This window comes from Choloepus didactylus, chromosome 1 (assembly GCF_015220235.1).
Source record: "Choloepus didactylus isolate mChoDid1 chromosome 1, mChoDid1.pri, whole genome shotgun sequence".
Lineage (NCBI taxonomy): Eukaryota > Metazoa > Chordata > Mammalia > Pilosa > Megalonychidae > Choloepus > Choloepus didactylus.
The window spans coordinates 234,445,623-234,466,468 of NC_051307.1; the positions used below are offsets into that span (position 1 = coordinate 234,445,623).

The 20,846-nt window shown below is 40.7% G+C and overlaps 1 protein-coding gene across 7 annotated transcripts in view; it reads left to right on the forward strand.

Annotated features, from left to right (window-relative positions):
• ITPR1 (inositol 1,4,5-trisphosphate receptor type 1) overlaps nt 1-20,846 on the forward strand; it is a 352,707-nt gene that overhangs the window by 23,839 nt on the left and 308,022 nt on the right. For all 7 annotated transcript variants that reach the window (XM_037800676.1, XM_037800678.1, XM_037800680.1 and 4 more), the window contains exon 4: nt 4,584-4,654. In XM_037800676.1, the coding sequence (XP_037656604.1) occupies nt 4,584-4,654 (71 nt within the window). The remainder of the gene's footprint in view (nt 1-4,583; nt 4,655-20,846) is intronic.

The window sequence follows — 20,846 nt, forward strand, 5'->3', positions numbered from 1 at the left end:
TTCTTGCACAGCAGGATTTGTTTAAGAAATCGTAACTTCAGCTTAAAAACTTTGATTTTTCTAAGATATGAGTATTACCATTTTACTTGACTATTACGGGGGCGGTTGAAATCATGCATACTAAATCGCATGTTAGCCAAGTTTAGCCTCTTACACAAAAACTGTTTTCTGTCAGTTCTGGAAAAGCGAAACCTCAATCACTAGGACTCTATTAATTCAGATCTTATTATAATTCCCTCTTCCTTCATATGTAAGGGAGGAAGTGCTAAGTATGTGGAATAAAATCTTACAATTCATATTTCCACACCCCAGAGAAGTGTTTTTTAGCTTTGTAAAAGCTTTTATTTTCACAGTGACTTGTTTGCAATATAAGCAAAGACCAGTATTTCTCCGATGCTTATTTCTCTCCTTCAAAGCGGAAACTTTCCTATTTTAAATTATATTATTTAAAAGTTACAAATTGCACAAAATTCTGTAATTCAGATGTTTGGTCTCTTGTGGCTTTGTCAATCTTTATCCAATTTATGGAGCTAAAATATATTCCATAATGCACTAATTTGATTATCTTCTCCCTTTGCCTCCTCCTCCTATTGTCTTGAAGAGGAAATGAGAAGTGAAATAAGCCCAAAGACAGAAGCAGAATGGAGAATCAAGATGGTTCACTCCAGAATAATCACAAATGCCCTGTATTGTCTTTGTGTAGGAAGTAGCAGTCAGGCCAAGGGTGGTATTGTTGAATTTGGCAGGAGCTGTTCTCACAATAAATGGAGAGAGGAAGGTCAACACCTTCTCCAAGAACCCCGTTCTTATAGCAGCCAGAACCTTCCTTCTAATCATAGCCATTATTGAAAGCATGCTTGTTCTCTGTTATTTGTGTGGCATGTATTCCCAAGCTCACATCCAGGTTAGTTCACCCTCAAGGAGCAAGCTCTGGGATTCTAGCACAATTGGCCCTGTGCTCTCACGGTTGAAAAATTTCATTTTCAAAAGACATCCGATGAAAGAGTCATCTGTGACTGCCTGATAACCAAATCGAGTGGCCATGTGTCAGTCCTTATCATTTTTTTTTTACCTCTCTACACTCTAGAGCCAGCCCTGAACAATTTATTTTGGCAAAGACGCCTCCTGCTGCTTCTGCTTCTCTGACTGCCCCTTCTTCTTTCTTCTTGGCTGATTCCTTTCCCTTTCCATCCCCATGGTGTAGTCTTTTCCTGTACTTATTTTTCAGCAGCAACAACAATAATAAATAGCACCCTCATGGTGTTTGCACTGTGTTTGTTGTGTAAACATCATCTCTTTATCCTTAAATACTCTTTAGGGTCAGTTCTGTCAGTAGCCCCATTTGATGGAGAGAAAATCCCTGAGCTTGAAGAGGTGAAGTTGCTTGCCCCAGGTTTCACAGCTGACAAGACTCAGGACTCCAAAGCCAGTGCTCCGTATGGTTACCTTCTCTTGTCCTGGTCCTTCCCTTCTCCAGTTTCTTGACCACCAGAGTTGCCACACTCCTCACCGTCTGCCCACAGCTCTTATCTGGATGCTCTCTTGGCCCTCAGCCCCACCATATGATGCATCTTCTCTTTCCACCATCTCTTATCCTTTCCCTCTGTGGTCCTGATTTCCGTTCATGGCACCACTGCCCTGCAGTGCATCCAAGCTTAGTTCCAGTCAGTCACTGAACCCCTCTTTTCCAACCCTTGGACATCTTAGTACCTGCTTCTTCCTTCCCCCATCTCTCCCACAACATCCATTCTTAAAATTCCTGTGAGGTAGATCTTGGTTGCTTTACAAGTGTTTTCTTCAAGTATTATAAACAATGATGACCCTCTGCTCCTGCCGTGAAGTTGGATTCTTTCTTGAACTCAGGGCTCTCATACTTCCACAGCTGAGTACTTTATTCCCTGGGTCCCCTGCATATATTTGAGGATAGCTGGTGTCCAAATGGATTTGGAAGATTAAGTTTTGACCTTCCCACTTTGGACACTCTTAACATTTATTGAAAACCAGTTGTGGAGGCTGAAGAGACTGATGGTCTTTATGGAACTTAGTATCTCGCTCTCCAGCCCCGTCCCATTATGTAAATGTGGATTACTCAGAATGGCTTTATTGACTCATTGAATTTTAGAACCCAGAAAGGATCTTGGAGAAGCAGTGTGTATGTGTGCACTCACAAATCAGAGATGTGCTTCTGAATTACCACAGGGTTTATGAAAAATGAAAGCTCCTAGGCTCCATACTGGGGCGCAGCTTTTGTAGGACTAGTGGTGGGGTTGTGTGTGTGTGTGTGTATATATATACACATATATATATATTTAAAAGTTTATTGTGCTGAAATATATATAACATAAAATTTGCCATTTTAACCATTTTTAAGTGTACAATTCAGTGGCATTAATTATATTCACAATGCCATGCAATTGTCACCACTATCTATTTCCAAAATTTTGTCTTACCCCAAGCAGAAACTCTGTTGGTATCAGTATAGTAGAAAATGAAAAAGTCCGATGAATGTGCTCATCACTGGGAATCCTTGAGACCAACACTTTCAGTTTATATGTGAAGAAACCGAGATCAGGAGAGGGGAAGGTGCACAGACCTGGTCTTGCTGCTAACAGTGGCAAAGTGCCACCTAGAATTCATTTGTCTTCTAGACCAGCCTGGGGCTCATTCTTCTTCCCCTTCCTCCTTGTTGGAGAACTTGATGATGCATTAACCCAGCCCTACATTCGATTCTGAGGCTTTCCTCTCCAAGCATATTTTAGATCTGGTGGCATTACTGTATTTATATTCTCAGGTGCTGGGGATTTTATACACATACTTTCTGTTACTGATTTTTGCATGAAAACCCAGGCCATAAAGGTAAAGGAAACTGACCAGACTTTCCCTCTTATACCTGCAGAGAGGCCTTGTGTCTTGGAGCAGAAGGAGTGGTGGGCTGCTTTGGCCACTTTGATTCACTTACCAAATAGATGCTGAGCACCTAACCTGGGCAGGAGGACACAAAGCAGGCAGCTTCCCTGCCCAGAGGAGCTCCTGGTCTAGTGCCCCATTTGTGCCTCAGCTCAGGGAGGTTCCTGCTTTGAACAGGAAACACTTAGGGAGGAAACTGTGGGAGAGGTGGAGGCTGATATCAGGGCCTTAAAGGGTGACCAGGATTTTAGGGAGTGAAAGGGAATTTTGGAGCAACAAGGAGCAAGAGTAAAGACTGAGTATTCATTGGCTCTTTGCTTTTGGGATAAGAGGAAGTAAGGATCAATGGGAGAAACCCTAGTGTCTTAGTTTTCCAGGGCTGATATAATAAATCCCACAGATTGGTTAGGTTAAATAACAGGCATTTATTGTCTCAGGTTTGGAGGCTAGAAGACCACCAAGGTGTCAACAGGCCATGCTTTCTATGACGTCTGTAGCGTTCTGGTGGTGGCTTGTTGGTAATCTATAGCTCAGTCTCTGTCTCCTCCTTTGTCTTCACTCCTCCTGTATCCAAATTTCCTTTACTTATAAGGACTCCAGTTGTACTGGATTTGGGCCCACCCTGATTCAGTTTGGCCTCATCTAAACAGGATTTTCAAAAGATCCTAATTACAAATGAGTTTACACCCTCAGGGTCAGGGGTAAGGACTTGAACATGGCTTTGTGGAGGGAAACTATTTAGTCCCTAACACCTGGACAACCGTGACCTGTTAGCTGGGAGGACATTCTGTGGTCACTTGGAAACTGAGCCAATCCCCAAGACTAGTTTTAGGATCTTGGACAAGGCATTTAACTTCTAAGTGTCTGTTTACTCATCTGTTCTTTTTTTTTTTTTTTTTAAATGACTCTTTTAAAAGAGTTGTGCCAGTTAGGACTTTAAATACTAGGTATTTATGTAATTTTGGGCTGGTTATTTAAAAAAATTTTTTTCCCTTTCCTCACTAGCTGCTTTTAAAGTTCTGAAACCCTTTTGCACCTCCATGCATTTATGGTTCCTTCCACCTGAAAACCCTCCCCTGGTCTTTATCCTCCCACCTCTGTTTTAATTCTTCCAATTGTTCCCATAGGACCTCCCTTGCCAAACAACTTCTCTGATGGCCTCAGGTATAGTTAGTTTCTAGTACACTCTGTTCCCCTTCTTTGACAGTCCTTGGATTATATTCTCCTAGTTGGTTTGCTTTTATGGCTTCTCCATCAGCCTTGAGCTTCCTAAGGGCTCATACTTGTCCTCACATCCCAGGACTTAGCACAGTGCCTGGCACAAAGGCTGCACCTCAGCTACTATTAGTTGAATGCATTGACCCCCTTGCTATGCCTTCAGTTTCAGCCATGTCACATGCTGTGCTCAAATCCATCATGGATGAAGTTAAGGGAAAGCAGCCACACAAAGCAGTAGCTTAACGTGTTCGTCCCAGAAGCAGAACCCTGGGCTTATGGATTAGGTATAGCTCCGTCCATAGGAAATCTCTGGTGTAAACAGCTCTCTGGCAGGAGACTGTGGTACTCTTAAGTTTTGCACAGGAAAAGCCTTGGGATATTTGACTTTTACATAGTGCCTAGAATTTTATTTACCTAGCCTTGACTTGATACAGCATTTATCTTTGTCTTCTTTGCAGCCTGGTAGATGATCGTTGTGTGGTACAGCCAGAAGCCGGTGACCTTAACAATCCACCTAAGAAATTTAGAGGTAAGATGGTAACCGTCCTGGAGTGGGTACTTGATTCTCTTGAAAATTCATGAGATGTGTGGCTATGTGTGTGTTTTTCCTTTGTAGCAATTCTAGGTTTATTTTTTTATGTATTTTTTAAAATGTGATTTTAATTTCAAGCTTTATGTTTTGGTAGACTTCTTGAAATTGTATAAGTAAATTCAATGTCAAGATTGGTTGGGATGGTCTTTATTAAGGCCTTGATTTGTCTATTAAATGCAGGTTGTTAAGTGCTAATTCAGTATGAAGCCTTACATTTGTGCAGATATTTCTCCAAACAAATAATATTTCTGGGTCTAGTCACAAGGAACATTTGTTATTTCAGCAGACCTTACTGTCCCTTTAGGGGTTCTAATATTCTTAGCTATCTCAACCTGGAGTGAAAAGTTATTGATTATTACACTTGCTTTTTGAGTTAAAAGACACTGAAATGGCAGTTTTTTTTTTTTTTTTTTTCTTTTTTTTAAACCAATGTTGGCTTCCTTTTTAGGCCACCTGCTTTTGGTATTTTCTTCAGAGGGTAGCTTAGCTTATTCCAGGTGGTATTTAAAATAGAGTTGGTATCTTAGTTTGGTTGTGGTGGTTGCTGTTACTGGTTCTCAGCTCTAGTTGCATATTAGAATTATTTGGGGGAGATTTTAAATTAAGTAGATGCTCAGTGCTCCACTCCAGACCAATTCAGTCACTTTCTGGTCATTGGGATCTGGGTATTTTTTAAGGCTTCCTGAATGATTCTTATAAACTGCCTAACTGGAATAGGTATTTGACTGAGAGGTCCCAAATCTTGGCATTTGCAGAGTTATGTTGTTTGAATTATAAGTTCTTATTGTTTAGTAGTTTAGAGACTGTGACTTTTTTTGGATGAAAGCCAAAGAGATGAGACTAACATAGAAGGCAGAAGATCAGATGGAGAGAGGACATTTGGCATGGAGCTGCATCCAGTTGGCGTGAAATGATGAGGAGAATGCTTTCACCTGAGCATGGGGGACTATTTAGGAAAAGAGCTGTTGACATAGGCCTTGAGTGACAGGAACCTGAGGCAGCTGTTGCCTCTGCTGCCTTTTTCTTTGTGACCTCTCCTCCACTTCTCCTTTCGAAACAAAATCTTGAATGCCAGAGAAATGAAAGATTTGATCAAATGATCATAATCTAGTCACTCATAGAATTAATTTCCTACTCTGAATAATTATAGTGCCAAGATTTCTTGACTCGGTGCCAGGCATTGTGCTAAGGACTCTGCAGGCACTAGCTTATTTACCCATCCCATCCACCCTGAAGGGGCATGATGCATTCAGAGTTTAAATGGCTCGTCTGGGGTCACACAGCTGGTAACGAATGGAGAAGGAGCTGTGGTCCCCAACTTTAGCCACACAGGGAAATCATCTGGGCAACTTATAAAAATACTGATGCCTGGGTTCCACCCCCAGGAATTCTGCTTTAATTGAGCGTTGGAATTTTGAAAGGTCCCTAGGTGATTCTCTTGGTCAGCCACTGTTAACCACTGCTAATAGAGCCTGAGCTAAACTACTGGATGCATTACTCAGGAATGGGCTGGTCCAGGCTTGGCTCTTCCCAAGGATGGGGGGATATTGAGTCAGGACCTCATTGCTTGAGTCTGGTGTGAGCTCTTATGCCATTCTGCACACAGGGTTGGGGAGTTGGGAGATAAACCCCGAAAAGCTTTTAATGCTCTGTACAAAGTAGAGTGGTGGCTATTTGAATACAGGGTTAGAACGTTAAAATAAATAGGACCATAGCAGGGAAGTCAGAAGAGACACATGCTTTCCTGGCAATAGGGTAAAAGTGCCTAGTGCATAGATAAAGATCTGGTGGCTAATTTAAAGGGACTGATTTGAGATTAAAAACGACAGTCTGATAGAGGCTATTGGGAAAGACCACAACTCCGTTTATGGCTCAGCCTGGTTCTACAGATGATCAGGTGACAGCGACTTAATTTGTTGACTGTCTTTCTCCATCAATTAAAAATAAAGATTTTTTACGTTGTGAGTGGCTCTATACTTGTGGGAAAATCTGGTTCAAAACAAGCTCTGCTGCAGGCTTTGCAAATGTAGGTCATGACTGCATAAATTCCACCCACTAAACCAGAGGCCCACTGCACACGTGCCGATGAGGGGTCCAGTACACCTCTCTTTGAGAGTTGCAGAGGGAAGGTAAGATCTGCTCTTCTACCTTGGATCCTGGGCAGCAAGCATATAAAAATTTTCCAAAGCATCCCTTCAACTCCAGTGCAGGCTACTTTTTTATTTTTTTCTAAAATGAACAGGATCTCTCTTTTGGAAAGGATTTGCTGCCTTTCCAAATATAAGTGTATTTTGAAGTTGAAGTCATTTTGATGTTTAGAAATTGTGCATTAGGGCAATTGGGTAATTTGGACGCATTTCTAGTCCATTTCCTTGCAGTGCCTTTGCACCCTGGATTTTAACAAACACATATGGAAGAGTGAAATGCTGGCAAGCAGCCGAATGGGATGATGGAATCTTTATCTGAACAATCAGCAGAGCTACCTTTAGTCATCTGAGTTTGCTGTTTTTTTGTTGTTTCCTTGCCAAGTTATTTTCTATATACAAAACCATCATAAACTGTTCTTAAGTAAATGGAAATCGAAGGCCTATTTATGCAGTGCTCCCCATGGCTTCTGACTTTGGGTTTTAATTTTGTGAGCTCCTCTTGAAATATTCAATCCTAGCAGATAATAATGTAGGTCCTAGGATCAGGCTTCCTGAGTTCACATCCAAATTCTGCTTATTTTTAGCTGGGAGATCTAGTCAAATTACATAACCGCCATTCAACTCAGTTTTCTCATCTGTAAAATAGGTGATGATAGTGGTAAGGTTATTGTGTAGATCAACTACGTGTAAAGAATTTAGTTCTGAGGGCACCTTTCCTTAGTTAACGGTTCAGTAAACCTTAGTTACTCTTACTTTTTTATTCCCAGTACTTAGCACAGAGGCTGGCACTCATAAATGGTGGCAGAAGGGAAAGGAACTGTGTGTGAATTCTGTAATGATATGAAAATATTTAGATATTGTTATTCTTTTTGTCTTTAAATGCTTTGGTGGATAGGGGTATGCTCACGGGCCACATGGGTCTAGATTTGAGGCCCTCTGTCCCCATAAATATGCTGAGTGCACCTGATCAATAACATAATTTTTCTGAGCTTGTTTCCTCACCTGTAAAATGGGGAAAATAATTCCTCGTCTATAAAAATAATAGGGTTAAAGATTATACGGATAAAGAGCCTAATAGACTATTTGGTACGTCGTAGTTGCTCAGTAACTGGTAGCTATCACTTTTCATAATAGATGTAGAAGAGTTAAATTATTGAACATACATACTTTTCTCTGATGGTTAAAGGTACATTTCCAAGTGAATTGCCTTTTTTCTGATTGCTTTGAATATATCTCCTGCCCCCAGCTTCAGAGGTAGCTTCCAGTCCAGTGTCTGCAGCCAAATGCTCAGATACTTTGGGGCTGGGGAAAGTCAGGTCCTCTCTCTGGGCCTCAGTTTCCCCAGTTGTTAAATGGAAGTCAGATGAAGTGATTTCCAAGATCCCTTTCCAGCTTGGAACTTTGTGATCCGTGGCAGAAATAGGCAGAGTAGTATTTCACAGGAAAGTGTTGGTGTTCAAGAGCCTTGTGCTATCCAGAAGTAGGTTTCCATTTCTTTGGGATGTAGGACTTCTTTGTCAGGATCAGAAGAATGGACGGAAATAGGCCTTACCCAGATGCCAGTTGGGGACACAGCCAGGACCTTGGGTCACAAAGGTCATTTGGGTTCAGGTGGTGAAAACAAACTCACTGGCTTAGATGCCTTTCAAACTACCCTCCTTCCCTGCATGTTGTTTTAATTGTTGCTAAGCAACATTATTTCTTCTTTTTTTCTTTTGGCAAGGCCTTGAAGGAATGAACCCATATCTTTCTTAGTTTTAAATATCCACAAGGAAAGAGGGGACCTAACCGAAATTTTGTTTGTTCTTTTCATTCTCATCCTTGATGGGCCTTTAGCAGTGGGGGTTTCAGAACTTTGTTCTTGCCTGTCTCATTAAATAAGGCAGAAATATCTGTCTATTTTCAGGTGCTTGTCAAGTATATGTCTTGAGGTCTCTTTGAAGGGTGTGTGTGTATGTGCATGCATGCAATCCTCTTTGTGGGGGACTTGTGCAGCTTGTTCTGTATTAGTGGAAATCAATAAAAATTTAATAACAAGATTAGTGGGTATTTTAGAATCTTCATTTCAGATTTACTAGTTATCTCAACCTTGCACCAACAGACTGCATTTAAAGGGAACAAAACTGTAATTTAAATCAATTCCCCAGGCTACCTAGAAGGTTCACAGTGCATTACACAATCGTTGGGGTCCTTGCCTGCTGCTTGATTGCGCTGGGGTCCCACACAATGCAGAGCGTCACTTGGTGGGTTTCTGCTCCCTTTAAAGCTTGGAGATTAAGGGCTGCAGGCTATTTGCATCCCAAGCATGAGCACAGGGGAGTTTATGCTTACTTTCGTGCCCTGGATAGCTTCTTTTTCAAATACCTGAGTCACCCATGGAAAGTAGAACTAAGACCTTTGCTTTACATTCATTTTCCTGAACAATTCAATTGTTAATGGAGGACACTTTTTATCTCTATGCATGAAATTCTTGCAGTGTAACAAACATTTTTACTTTGTCATCTAATTCAATCCCAGTATTGCTTTTGTGGCTTCTTCCATTAAGGGCTAAATTGACTCGGAAATCCAAGCGCTATGATGGTGTCACATTGTCATAATGTTAGATGGTTCTCTTGACAGCAGTAAATACGGGATGATTAAGGAGCTTTTGCTGAAGGGCTTTATAATCCTGTCTTTGGAGCACTGATGAAGATAATGTAGTGAATCACTTAAGTGCATGGTAACTCTTTCCCTTCTTTTATTTGACAAGTGAGGAAATTAGAGAGATTTAGGAAGGGCTTCTGCGATCAGAGAGCAATTTTGCATCAAAACTGAGATTAGGACACACCCTCAGTTTCCACCCCCACTGTCTTTTAGGCTATTGTGTTTGGGCTATGAATTTTTTTTTTTTTTTGGTCCCCTCACCCTGTATAATTAATAATAACTTGACTTCTCTAAATGAAAATAATTGTGAATATCTTGTATAATCCTTACATATATTAATTAAATTTAATTAAATTTGTATAGGTCTATTTACATACAGTTTATTTAATCCTCATAATACCTGGTGAGATGGGTACAGCTACTCATCCCCCACCCCCTTTTATAGATAAGGAAACTGAGGAACAGTTTGAGTGTTTGGATCAAGGTTGTATAGCTAGAAGGGGCAGAGCCAGCATTTGAACCCAGAGAGACACCAGAACTCCCTGTTAACACCAACTCTAAACGGCCTTCAGAAGGGGCCTGGCCTTGAAATATTCCTTTACAAAATTACTGGATTTCTTAATCAATTTCCTCCTCCACTACCCCAAAATGTGTCATTCTGAGACATGTTGACACAAACAGCAAATGTCTGTATACTAGAGATTCTTGCTAACCATCTATCTACTTAACAACCTCTTTTATAGTATTTGCCACAGTTGTCTTCTATTTTCCTGTCCCTCCAGCTAGATTTTGGAGCCTCTGGAGGGACCAAATCTTGCCCTGCACTCCTGGCCCAGTGCCCACGTAATATAGGTCCTTAGTTAAAAACTGGTTAGAAAGGAATTCATATTTTTTTCGCTGTTCCGAGTCCTAGAAGTGTTCTCGCTAATGATGTTTCAGGATGACTGATTGCTTATCTTTTTACGGTGATGTCTTACGCTGTCCTATGATCTTCTCTCCAGACTACCTGAACTGCTACTTCTGGTAAGATTTCTTACATTTGGACTCCTGTTGGTCTCATCCTTGGAGGGTGTCTTCTCTTTGACCACCCATGTTTTATCTTTTTCTTTTCCCCTCTCTCTCTTATGCCTATAGTTTTGGGATTCTTTGATTGATACATGATCATGAAAACAAATAATTATTTTGGACATACCCTCCTTTGTGCTTGTCTTTCTCATAGGGTCATGCACGTTTTTTCTCTTGACAGTTGGAACACCTCTGTGATTTGGGTGGTGTGATTATCCCCATTGGGTACCTTTAGGCCCAGAGGGGGTCACTAACCAAGCTGGACCTGGGACTTGAACTCACGTCTGGAGGACTTCAAATTCTCTAAACCACTTAAGTGAATTAATGGAGTTGCCTGCTCAGAAGACATCTAGGGCTTCTTAGCTCATCCGGGGTTCCACATGGAAGAGACATGTTGCTCAGTGGGAATAAAGCTCATGGAGGGGTAACTAGGAAGACAGGTCTCAAAATTACATTACACGATAAATAGAGAACCTCAGACATTTTAGTTGAATTCAAGCAGCATCATTTCTCACCTAAGTTGCTGCAACAGCCTCCTTATTGGTTTTTCCAGTCCCTCCATTGTGTCTGTGTGTGCCCCACCCCCCTTCACTGCAGTCAGAAGAACCAGTGCAAATCTGATGAGGTCACTCAGCAGCTCAGAGCCCTTCCGTGGCTTCCCCATTGTGCTTAGGATAAAGGGCACACTCTCAGGTTCACAGGACCGTGCATGAATGGGCCATGCTTACCTTGCAGCCCCATCTGCAGTCCCCCACTGCACATTCGGTGTTCCACCTAGACGGATTCATTTCCTTTGGCAGTCACTGTGCTTTCTCTTCACCCTGGGCCTTTGCATGGGCTTTTTCTTCTATCTGAAGTGATCTCCCCATTCTATCATTGCCGCTTGACCTCCAGTCTTTCTAATGCCCACCCATCCTTCATATCGCAGAGGTCCCCAGTGGGGGATCTCCACTGCCCCTTCTCTGCAGACTCTGAAGCCGGAGTGCTGGGGTTTGACTCTCAGCTCTGCTGTTTACCCACCATGCCCCCTTGGACACATTACTTAATCCTCCAATGCCTTTGTTTCCTTATCTTTAAAATAGAGAAAATAATATGTGCCTCACAGGGTTTTGTGAGGACTGATTAAATTAATCTGGGTAAAGCACTTAAAGGAGTACCCAGCTCCTATTAAATGCTGTAGAACTCTTTGTGAACATGGCTGCTTTTGATTTAGCACTTACCCCCTCTATAAACTGTGATGTTAAAAAATCTTGTCTGTCTTCATCCAGGTCTCTCTAAGGCTTTGCATGGGCCCTCGCCTATTGGGAGCACTTCAATATTTGTAGAATGAATGAAAAAGACCTCGCCCCCATTGCTTTTGAAATTGGAATGTGCATAAGAAACACCTGGGATCCCGTCCAGTTGTGCCACAGGGGGAGTCCTTCCCCCGCTGATTAAGGTATAGGAGCAAGAGTCTGAGATGCCACCCCAACAGGTCTCCAAGTCCCCAGGTCCCACCGCAGTCATAGGTACAGGAGCATCTCCAAGAGCTCAGAAGAGCCAGAGGGGGAGTGAGCAATGGACTCGGTTTGCTTTTAGTCCTAACAGCCCCCTGGGGGATATGAGAGTATCTGTCTAAGTGGAAGGATTAAGATCTGCTTCCTAGGCAGCTATAGGAATATTTGTTTTTTCCTACCAGCCTTTTCCACCTTTTTTTTTTTTTTTAAATGAAAGAGGTGCTGAGCTTTGTGAAGAAACTTTTTTTGAATCATGATCCACATGTTTGGGGGATGATGCTTCCTAGCTTCCTAAGGGTTGTTGTTTTTTTTTTTTCCATTTTTGTTGAGATATAGTCACATACCATGCAGTCATACAAAGCGTACATTCAGTTCACAGTACCGTTATATAGTTGTGCGTTAATACCCAAAATTAATTTTTGAACATTTGCAATACCACACACACAAAAATAATAAGAATAAAAATTAAAGTGAAAAAGAACAATTAAAGTACAAAAGAACACTGGGTGCCTTTTTTTTGTTTTGTTTTCCCCCATTTTTCTACCCATCCATCCATAAACTAGACAAAGGGGAGTGTGGTCCATATGGCTTTCCCAATCCCATTGTCACCCCTCATAAGCTACATTTTTATACAATCTTCTTCAAGATTCATGGATTCTGGGTTGTAGTTTGATAGTTTCAGGTATTTACTGCTAGCTACTCCAATTCACTAGAACCTAAAAAGGGTTGTCTATATTGTGTGTAAAGGTGCCCACCAGAGTGACCTCTCGGCTCCTTTTGGAATCTCTCTGCCACTGAAGCTTATTTCATTTCCTTTCACATCCGCCTTTTGGTCAAGAAGATGTTCTCCATCCCACGATGCTGGGTCTAGATTCCTCCCTGGGAGTCATATTCCACGTTGCCAGGGAGATTTACTTCCCTGGATGTCAGATCCCACGTAGTGGGGAGGGCAGTGATTTCATCTGCCAAGTTGGCTTAGCTAGAGAGAGAGGGCCACATCTGAGCAACAAAGAGACATTCAGGAGGAGGCGCTTAGGCACAATTACAGGGAGGCCTAGCCTCTCCTTTGCAGCCACAGTCTTCCCAAGAACAAGTCCTGTGGTAGAGAGCTCAGCCTATCAAACCACCAGTCCCCTATGTCTGTGAGCACATCAGCAACCTAAGGGTTGTTTTTGATCCCGTTTGTACACACAACTTAGACTGTACACTGATTAAATTTATAACGACAGGAAGGATTTAAGTTGGAGGGGGGCTGTGAGTGACAGGGAGAGGATGTGCCATCTGCTGACACACCCATAAAATTGCAGATTCTGATTCTGTAGGTCTCAGGTGGGACCTAAGATTCTGTATTTCTAACAAGCTCTCAGGTCATGCTGATGATGCAAGGCTCTAAGGGACAACTGACGGTTGTTTTTCCTTATTTTAGGGCTGTCATATGGAAGGCACGTGTTCTGAGCCAGGAAAATACAGAAGCCAGGCAAGTGGTTAAAAGTGACCAGAGGTAGAGTTTTAGGGTTAAGGAACTTGCTTCTAACTATAAATGCTGACCAATTGCTCAGCCAAGATACCTGCTTCAAATTATCAACTTTTCCCTGTTTGGAGGGGACTGACCATGTGCCAGAGATTTTGGAGAGGGAATTTCTGCTCTGGGACAGAGGTTAGGTAGATGATCCTGTTTGACTGTGTGTGTCTGTGTTTTCCCACCGAAGGATCCAGCTGTTCCTTCTGTTTGTGCTTCCTGTGGAAGCCTTTGGTTGGGAGCTGAGTCAACAAACAGCTGGGGAGAGAACAGATACACTCTTCAGATGAGAAGCTCTTAGGAAACCATAAATATATTCAGTCCAGTTGGTAGAGAACAATGCAAATTAGTGGGGAGATGGAATTATTGAATAAAAAGTTGAACAAATATACATAAACAAAAAAGCTTTGAGTTGAGGTCCTGTGGAATTTGGTTTTAATGAGTAGTTAAGATGTGTTCGGGAAGAAGTAGAGCATAGCGGTTGGGGTTGCTGGCTCTGGAGTCAGACATGGGTTATGGTCCTGCCCCACCATTTATTGGCTGCGTGACCATGGCAAATTACTTAACCTCTCTAGGTTCCCCCATCTGTAAACTGTGATAGTATTGAATGATAGCATTGTTTTAGGATGAGATAATGCATGGAGAGCAAACTTAGTAACATGCTTAGCACAATGTAAGCACTTAATAATTAGTAGCTGTTGTGATTCTGCAATTAGCAGCTTTTAAAACATCTGTTAGAAAGATCAAACATGGCCCTTGCTGTCTTGCAGAACATTGATATGTATGTTTTAAAATTTCAATGCATGGACTTTACAAGGGTATCCATAACCTAGACAGACTTTTAATTTTTCTGAATTTCTTAGATTTTATTGAGTGAACTTTATAATCAAGAGGAAGCGTTGTAGTTTGTGGCCTTTTGAAGAGAAACCCATCAGACATTTGTGGCCTTTTGAAGAGAAGCTGTCACGCCTTTCTCCCTTTCACAAGTCTTGATTAGAGCTACAGCTTCTGATAGTTCATTTGCTCGAGATGGTAATCTTCCCTTCCATATAGACTACCAGCCTAATGGAGAGAGGAAGTTGCGTTTATCTTAGCCCAAATAGCAGGCATCCCAGCGACTCTTGGCAGACAGAAGACACTGCCAATCTGCTGCTTTTCCAAAAGCTCCCGTGCTTTTTTGTGAGTTTGGAAGGGTTATTACCAGTGGGCTTGCAGGTGACGTACTGTACTTGGCTTTTGAGGGTAGATGAGTCTCCAGGAGAAGGGCTGTCCACTAGCTACCTCCTCTGTAGTATTGACCAAGGTAGAAGCCTCTTTCCCCAAGCGAGAGGTCAGTGTGGATCTTCTATGAGGCAAAAATTGTGCTTATGTCCATTGGAGCTGGTTTGGGAGATTTAAGTGAAGACTGGCGTGGTGAGAAGAACAAACCTCTGCGCAGAGCCAGTTTTCTTTCCTTCATAGAGCCATAGTTGGAGGTCAGTGGAGAAACTACTCCAATTTGGGCAGTTGTAGTAACTGAGAAAATAGGTTGGGCAATTAATCGTCTTACTGAGATTTAAAAGTTCCTTTTTTGTCTAGTATTTTTCCGGGTGTATTTAAGTTCCAATTTGGGTGCTTCTGAAATGTCTGGATGTTTTGTACTGCTAAAATTATATGTGTCTAAAAGTGTTATCAGTGATGACACTTTCATATAAGCTCACTTGGACTTATGCTAGCAAATTTCTGTGACTTGTTCCCCTCCTCCTTCTGCAACCATTACCAGAAACATGGCATTTTAGGTAAAGGTGGAAAATAGACTCATCTGGCCCAAGTTTAGCCATTCAGTGGAGGACTATCATTTGAGAACTTTGCTTCAGTCTTGTCAACAAAGAAGACTGGGGTTTTGTTGCCATAGTTTCAGTGAAAAATTTGACCTTAGCTACAATAACACACAGTTAGAACCAGCTAATCGGTTTTCTAAAATTAGTGTTCTCTAGTACATAAACCGGTAGAAACAGGATATTTAATTAAATATTATACAAGGATATAAAAACCCATGGGAATGTGGTCCCTTGATCTGAGCAGGGGAAAGTAGGAAGCTTGTAATCCTCCTTTACTGGTGCAAGCCAGAACTTTCTTTTTTTAATGCTAGCATTGATTTTATTTTCAGATCTGTCAGGAATGAAGATAGAAGGTTTGCTGAGAGAGCAAAACAGTGCATTCACCATCATTTCCAGTTGTTCCTTACAGGGTATAGACTAACAGGCAGGAGGCGAAAATGCTGTTGGGCCAGTGACAAGTGAAACCTGCTGGTGAGCCTGTAGTCTGCTTGGTATGAATGAGAGGCATTTGAAAGTTTATTTCCAGTCTGAAATCTAGGCGTTTTTGAGCAACTAATTTCTAGACTCTTGTTCCTTTGAATGTCTAATGTGTGATTAAATGAGGCTGGTGCTTCCTTGTTGGAACTTCATCCTGCACTCTGAGTACAGCTGTGTTCTACTTCCCTCAATACCAGAATCCATCAGTCATTGAGCGCTGAGTGAGCCTGCAGTTTCCCAAGCAATGTTCCTTATGTAGAGTAAACTGTGGAATGATAGAGCTCATAGAATCTTCTTCCAAAAGGAAGACAACAAGCCTAGGTTCCTCACCAGACTTTGGACACCATCCTTTGTCATTTTACTTATGTACTTAACCTGCTTTCTTCGTGAAGTCTTGAAAAATAACTTGAACCAAGTTACAGTTTTCTTTTTACAACATTGTTTTCCTTCCTAGAGTTGAAATCATATATAACATGTCTCCAATTGTATCTTGAGGAAGTATTCATTTCACAGCATCTGAGAAGCTCAGTGTTTCATAATCATTGCTGGATCCCCTGTGAAAGAATCTGAAGGTTATGGACGCTGGTACAGAAAAATGCATGTTTAAAATGACTTTTCCTACTGTTCCTGTTTGCTAATGCTGCCGCTAAGCAAAATACCAGAAATTGATTGGCTTTTTTAAAGGGGGTTTATTTGGTTACACAGTTACAGTCTTAAGACCATAAAGTGTCCAGTGTCCAGGGTCAGGAATCAACAATTGGGTACCTTCACTGAAGGATGGCTATTGTCATCTGGAAAACCTCTGTTAGCTTGGAAGACACATGGCTGGTGTCCCCCTGCTCCCAGGTTGTGTTTCAAAATGGCTTTCTCCAAAATGTCAGTGTCAGCTTCCAACAGCCATGTTCAAAATGTGTCTCTCAGCTGCAGCAAGCTGTGAGCTCCTTCTGTCTGAGCTTTTATAGGACTCCAGTGAACTAATCAGGCCCACACTGAATTGGCAGGGCCACACCTCCATGGAAATTAATCAGAGTTGTCACCTACAGTTCGTTGGGTCACATCTCCATGGAAACACTGAACCAATAGGTTGCAACCTAATTAACACTAATACATCTGCCCCCACAAGATTGCATTAAAAGATACGGCTTTTTCTGGGTGGCATATTGTATACAAACCAGCACACCTACCATTTCAAGGAATTTGTTCCAGAAGGACTGTAGCTCTGCTGACACCTTTAAGACAACTATTAAGAACTCTTGCGACAGCTCCTTTTTTTTGATTATGGCTGAAAATGTCAACAGGTTTTCATACGTGTTGGAATAATATCCTTTTTATCATTTTGTTAATCTCTGAACCCTCTGGTTTGGTACCTGTGGTACCATTTTGAAGCTAAGTGGGTTTCAGGTTTTGTGGTTCTAGCACATGTATTCTGGTCTCTGCTTGACATTCTTGTTAGATTTTTCTATTCCTGCCGTGGATGCTGCAAGAGATGCACTGGAGTTCAGATGTTTGCCAGGTTTTTTTACACTAATTGTAAGTATTGCTCAGGGTTTTCTGGAACTTCCACTATTGTATCTCTATGTCAATTGCATCTTGGTAAATTTCCCCTCAAAATTTCATCTTTGTGGTTCCAGCTTTGCTGCCTAGAACCTCCTTTATAAAAACAATTATTTAATAGAACTTGATGTGTGAGGTGTATTTAAGAGAATAGAAATTTTTAACATTTGACTTTGTCACCATTTTGAATGTTTCTATAGTGGTATCTTAATAATTGCAATGGAAAATATCTCCTTGGCAAGAATCTTAGAAACATAGCTCCAAAGGTGATAGGATTGTGCAAGCTTCTTGAACTATTTACAAGGTCATCTACCTGAATGAAAAAAAAAATGGTTTCTGCCGTTAATGAGTTTGCAGTCTTATGGGGAGAGAGAAGTGAGAGCTACTTTGTGTATTATTAGGTTTATTGTTGGAGAATGTTGAATGCCAGGCATGATTTTATTTTCCTGATGTTCATCATAGTCCATCTATTTAAGCTCATTGTGCCCAAATACTTTGCATTCATCTTAATAATAGCTTAAGAAAAATGCAGTTAGGGAGCTTGCCGGAAAAGTGGTAGCACAAATTTAAAGGCAACCTCCGGATGACTTGGCTTTCATTACCCATGCATTCTGAGGCCCTTCCATTAATAGAGATAACCAAGTTGATGATATTTAGCAACTATCATTGAAGGGTTAGGTGTGTCATGTTGGTTGGTGCAGTAGTGAACTAGTCAGGACTCTTGGTTACATGTGATAACCAACTTGAACTAGCTTAAACAAAACAGGGATTTTATTTGCTCAAAGAATCTCAGCAGAACAACCAAACTGCATGAAGGGCAGGGGTGCGCCAGGGGCCCAGGAAAAGACAGTTTCAGGCTTTTGAATACCTGTCCATCTCTCTGCCCATCTCTGCATTGTTCCTTTTCCTGCACATCTGCCACTTTGTGTTCTTGTCCTGGTTGTGTCTGGTTTAAGTGTCAAGGTTATACAACGCTTGTTAAATGAGTTGTGAAGTATTCCCTGTTTTTCTGTTCTCTGGGAGAGTGTACCATGGAATTACTTATTCTTGGACTGTTGGGTAGAAACTGAGTAAAGCAACCTCAGCCATTTGTTTAATTGTAATTTCATTGTAATTTAATTGTAATTGTAATTATGGGATGATTACCGACTCGGTTCCCTTACATCTTTAAAGGGCTGTTTCTTCCTAGGTCAGTTTTTTTTTTTTTTTTTTATCTTCATTTTATTGAGATATATTCACATACCACGCAGTCATACAAAACAAATCGTACTTTCAATTGTTTACAGTACCATTACATAGTTGTACATTCATCACCTAAATCAATCCCTGACACCTTCATTAGCACACACACAAAAATAACAAGAATAATAATTAGAGTGAAAAAGAGCAATTGAAGTAAAAAAGAACACTGGGTACCTTTGTCTGTTTGTTTCCTTCCCCTATTTTTCTACTCATCCATCCATAAACTAGACAAAGTGGAGTGTGGTCCTTATGGCTTTCCCAATCCCATTGTCACCCCTCATAAGCTACATTTATATACAACTGTCTTCGAGATTCATGGGTTCTGGGTTGTAGTTTGATAGTTTCAGGTATCCACCACCAGCTATCCTAGGTCAGTTTTTAAAGTGTTCTTTTCCTGGAAATCTGCTTGTCATTTAAGTTTTCACATCTGTTGGAATAACATCCTTTTATCGTTTTTTAATCTTGGAACCCTCTGGTTTGGTACTTGCAGTAAGCTGGACAGTGGCTTCTCACAGTGATGTCCATGACCTGATGTCCAGGGCCTAATCCCCAGGACCTGTAAATCTATTACCTGCTACGGTAAAAGGCACTTTGCAGATGTGATTAAGTGAGGGATCTTGAAATGGGGGAACTATCCTGGGTTATTCAGGTGGGCCTGTTGTAATCATAAGCATCCTTAAAAGAGGGAGGTAGGAGGATCAAAGTTAGTAGGAGGAGATGTGATAGCGGAAGCAGGAGGTTGGAATGATGCATGGAAGAAGCTACGAGCCAAGGAATGCCGGTGGCTTTTAGAAGCTGCAAAGGTAAGGAAACAGAGTTCTCCTCTAAAGCCTCCAGAAGGAACCCACCCTGCCCACACCTTAGTTTTAGACTTTTGACCTCTGTGATAAATTTGGGTGGCTGTAGACCAATAACTTGGTGGTAATTTGTTATAGTAGCAATAGGAAACTAATACTGTCCCCATTAATATTCCTAAAAATATTGATTTCTGCACTTTTTTTTTTTTCTGGATGAATATTGACACAGGTTTGTCTGTCTTTTCTAAGAATGGAATTTGGCTTTGTAGATTCTTTCTAGTGTAGGTTGGTTTTCAAGTTCATTAATTTTCTGTCCTTTAATATTGTCTTCTATCTTCTTTATATTTTATGCCCTTTCCTTTCTAATCTCTTAAAATGGATGCTCACTTTATAAATTCCAAGCCCTTCTCAAATTGTAATGTAATCATCTAAGGTTATAAATTCTCTTTAAACAATGGTTTAGTTGTAGCCCATGTAATTTTCTTTTTTTCCAAATGAAAAGATACTTGTTTGCTTGCTTTGGTCTTTTTTTTTTTTAATAATAAACTTTATTTTTAGAATAGTTTTAGGTTTACAGAAAAATTGCACAGAAACTACAAAGAGTTCTCATATATACCACCCCACATCTCCCCCATTAGTGACATCTTGAATTAGCTTGGTGCATTTATTACAATTGATGAACTAATATTGATACATTATTAGTAACTAAAGTATATAGTTTACATTAGACTTCACTCTTTGAACAGTTTTATAGATTTTGACAAATTTATAGTGTCATGTATACATCATCATGGTATCATACAGAATAGTTTCACTGCCCAAAAAATACCGTGTGTTCTACCTGTTCATCGCTTCTCCTCTCCCCCTGAAGCCCTGGTCACCACTGATCTTTTTACTGTCTCTATAGTTTTGCCTTTTCCAGAATGTCATATAGTTGAAATCATACAGCATGTAGCCTTTTCAGACTTACTTCTTTCACCATAAGCATTTAAGATTCCTCCATGTCTTTTTTTGTGGATTGCTAGCTCTTTTCTTTTTATCACTGAATAATACTCCATTGTAGAGATATACCATAGCTGTTTATCCATTCACCTATTAAAATACATTTTGGTTGCTTCAAATTTTGGGCAATTACGAATAATTTTTGTGCAGGTTTATGTGTGGACGTAAGTTTTCAACACCCTACACGTTTTGACATGCAATAACTTTTTGATATTAAGTTCTAAATATCTTCTTATTTTTGTTATCATTTCTTAGACTGATGAGTTATTTGGAAATGTTTAGATAGTTCCAAATATATAGGAGTTTTTCAAGTCCTCTCTTTTAAAATAATGGTTTATAACATAGTTTTAACAGCTCAAACTGTTAA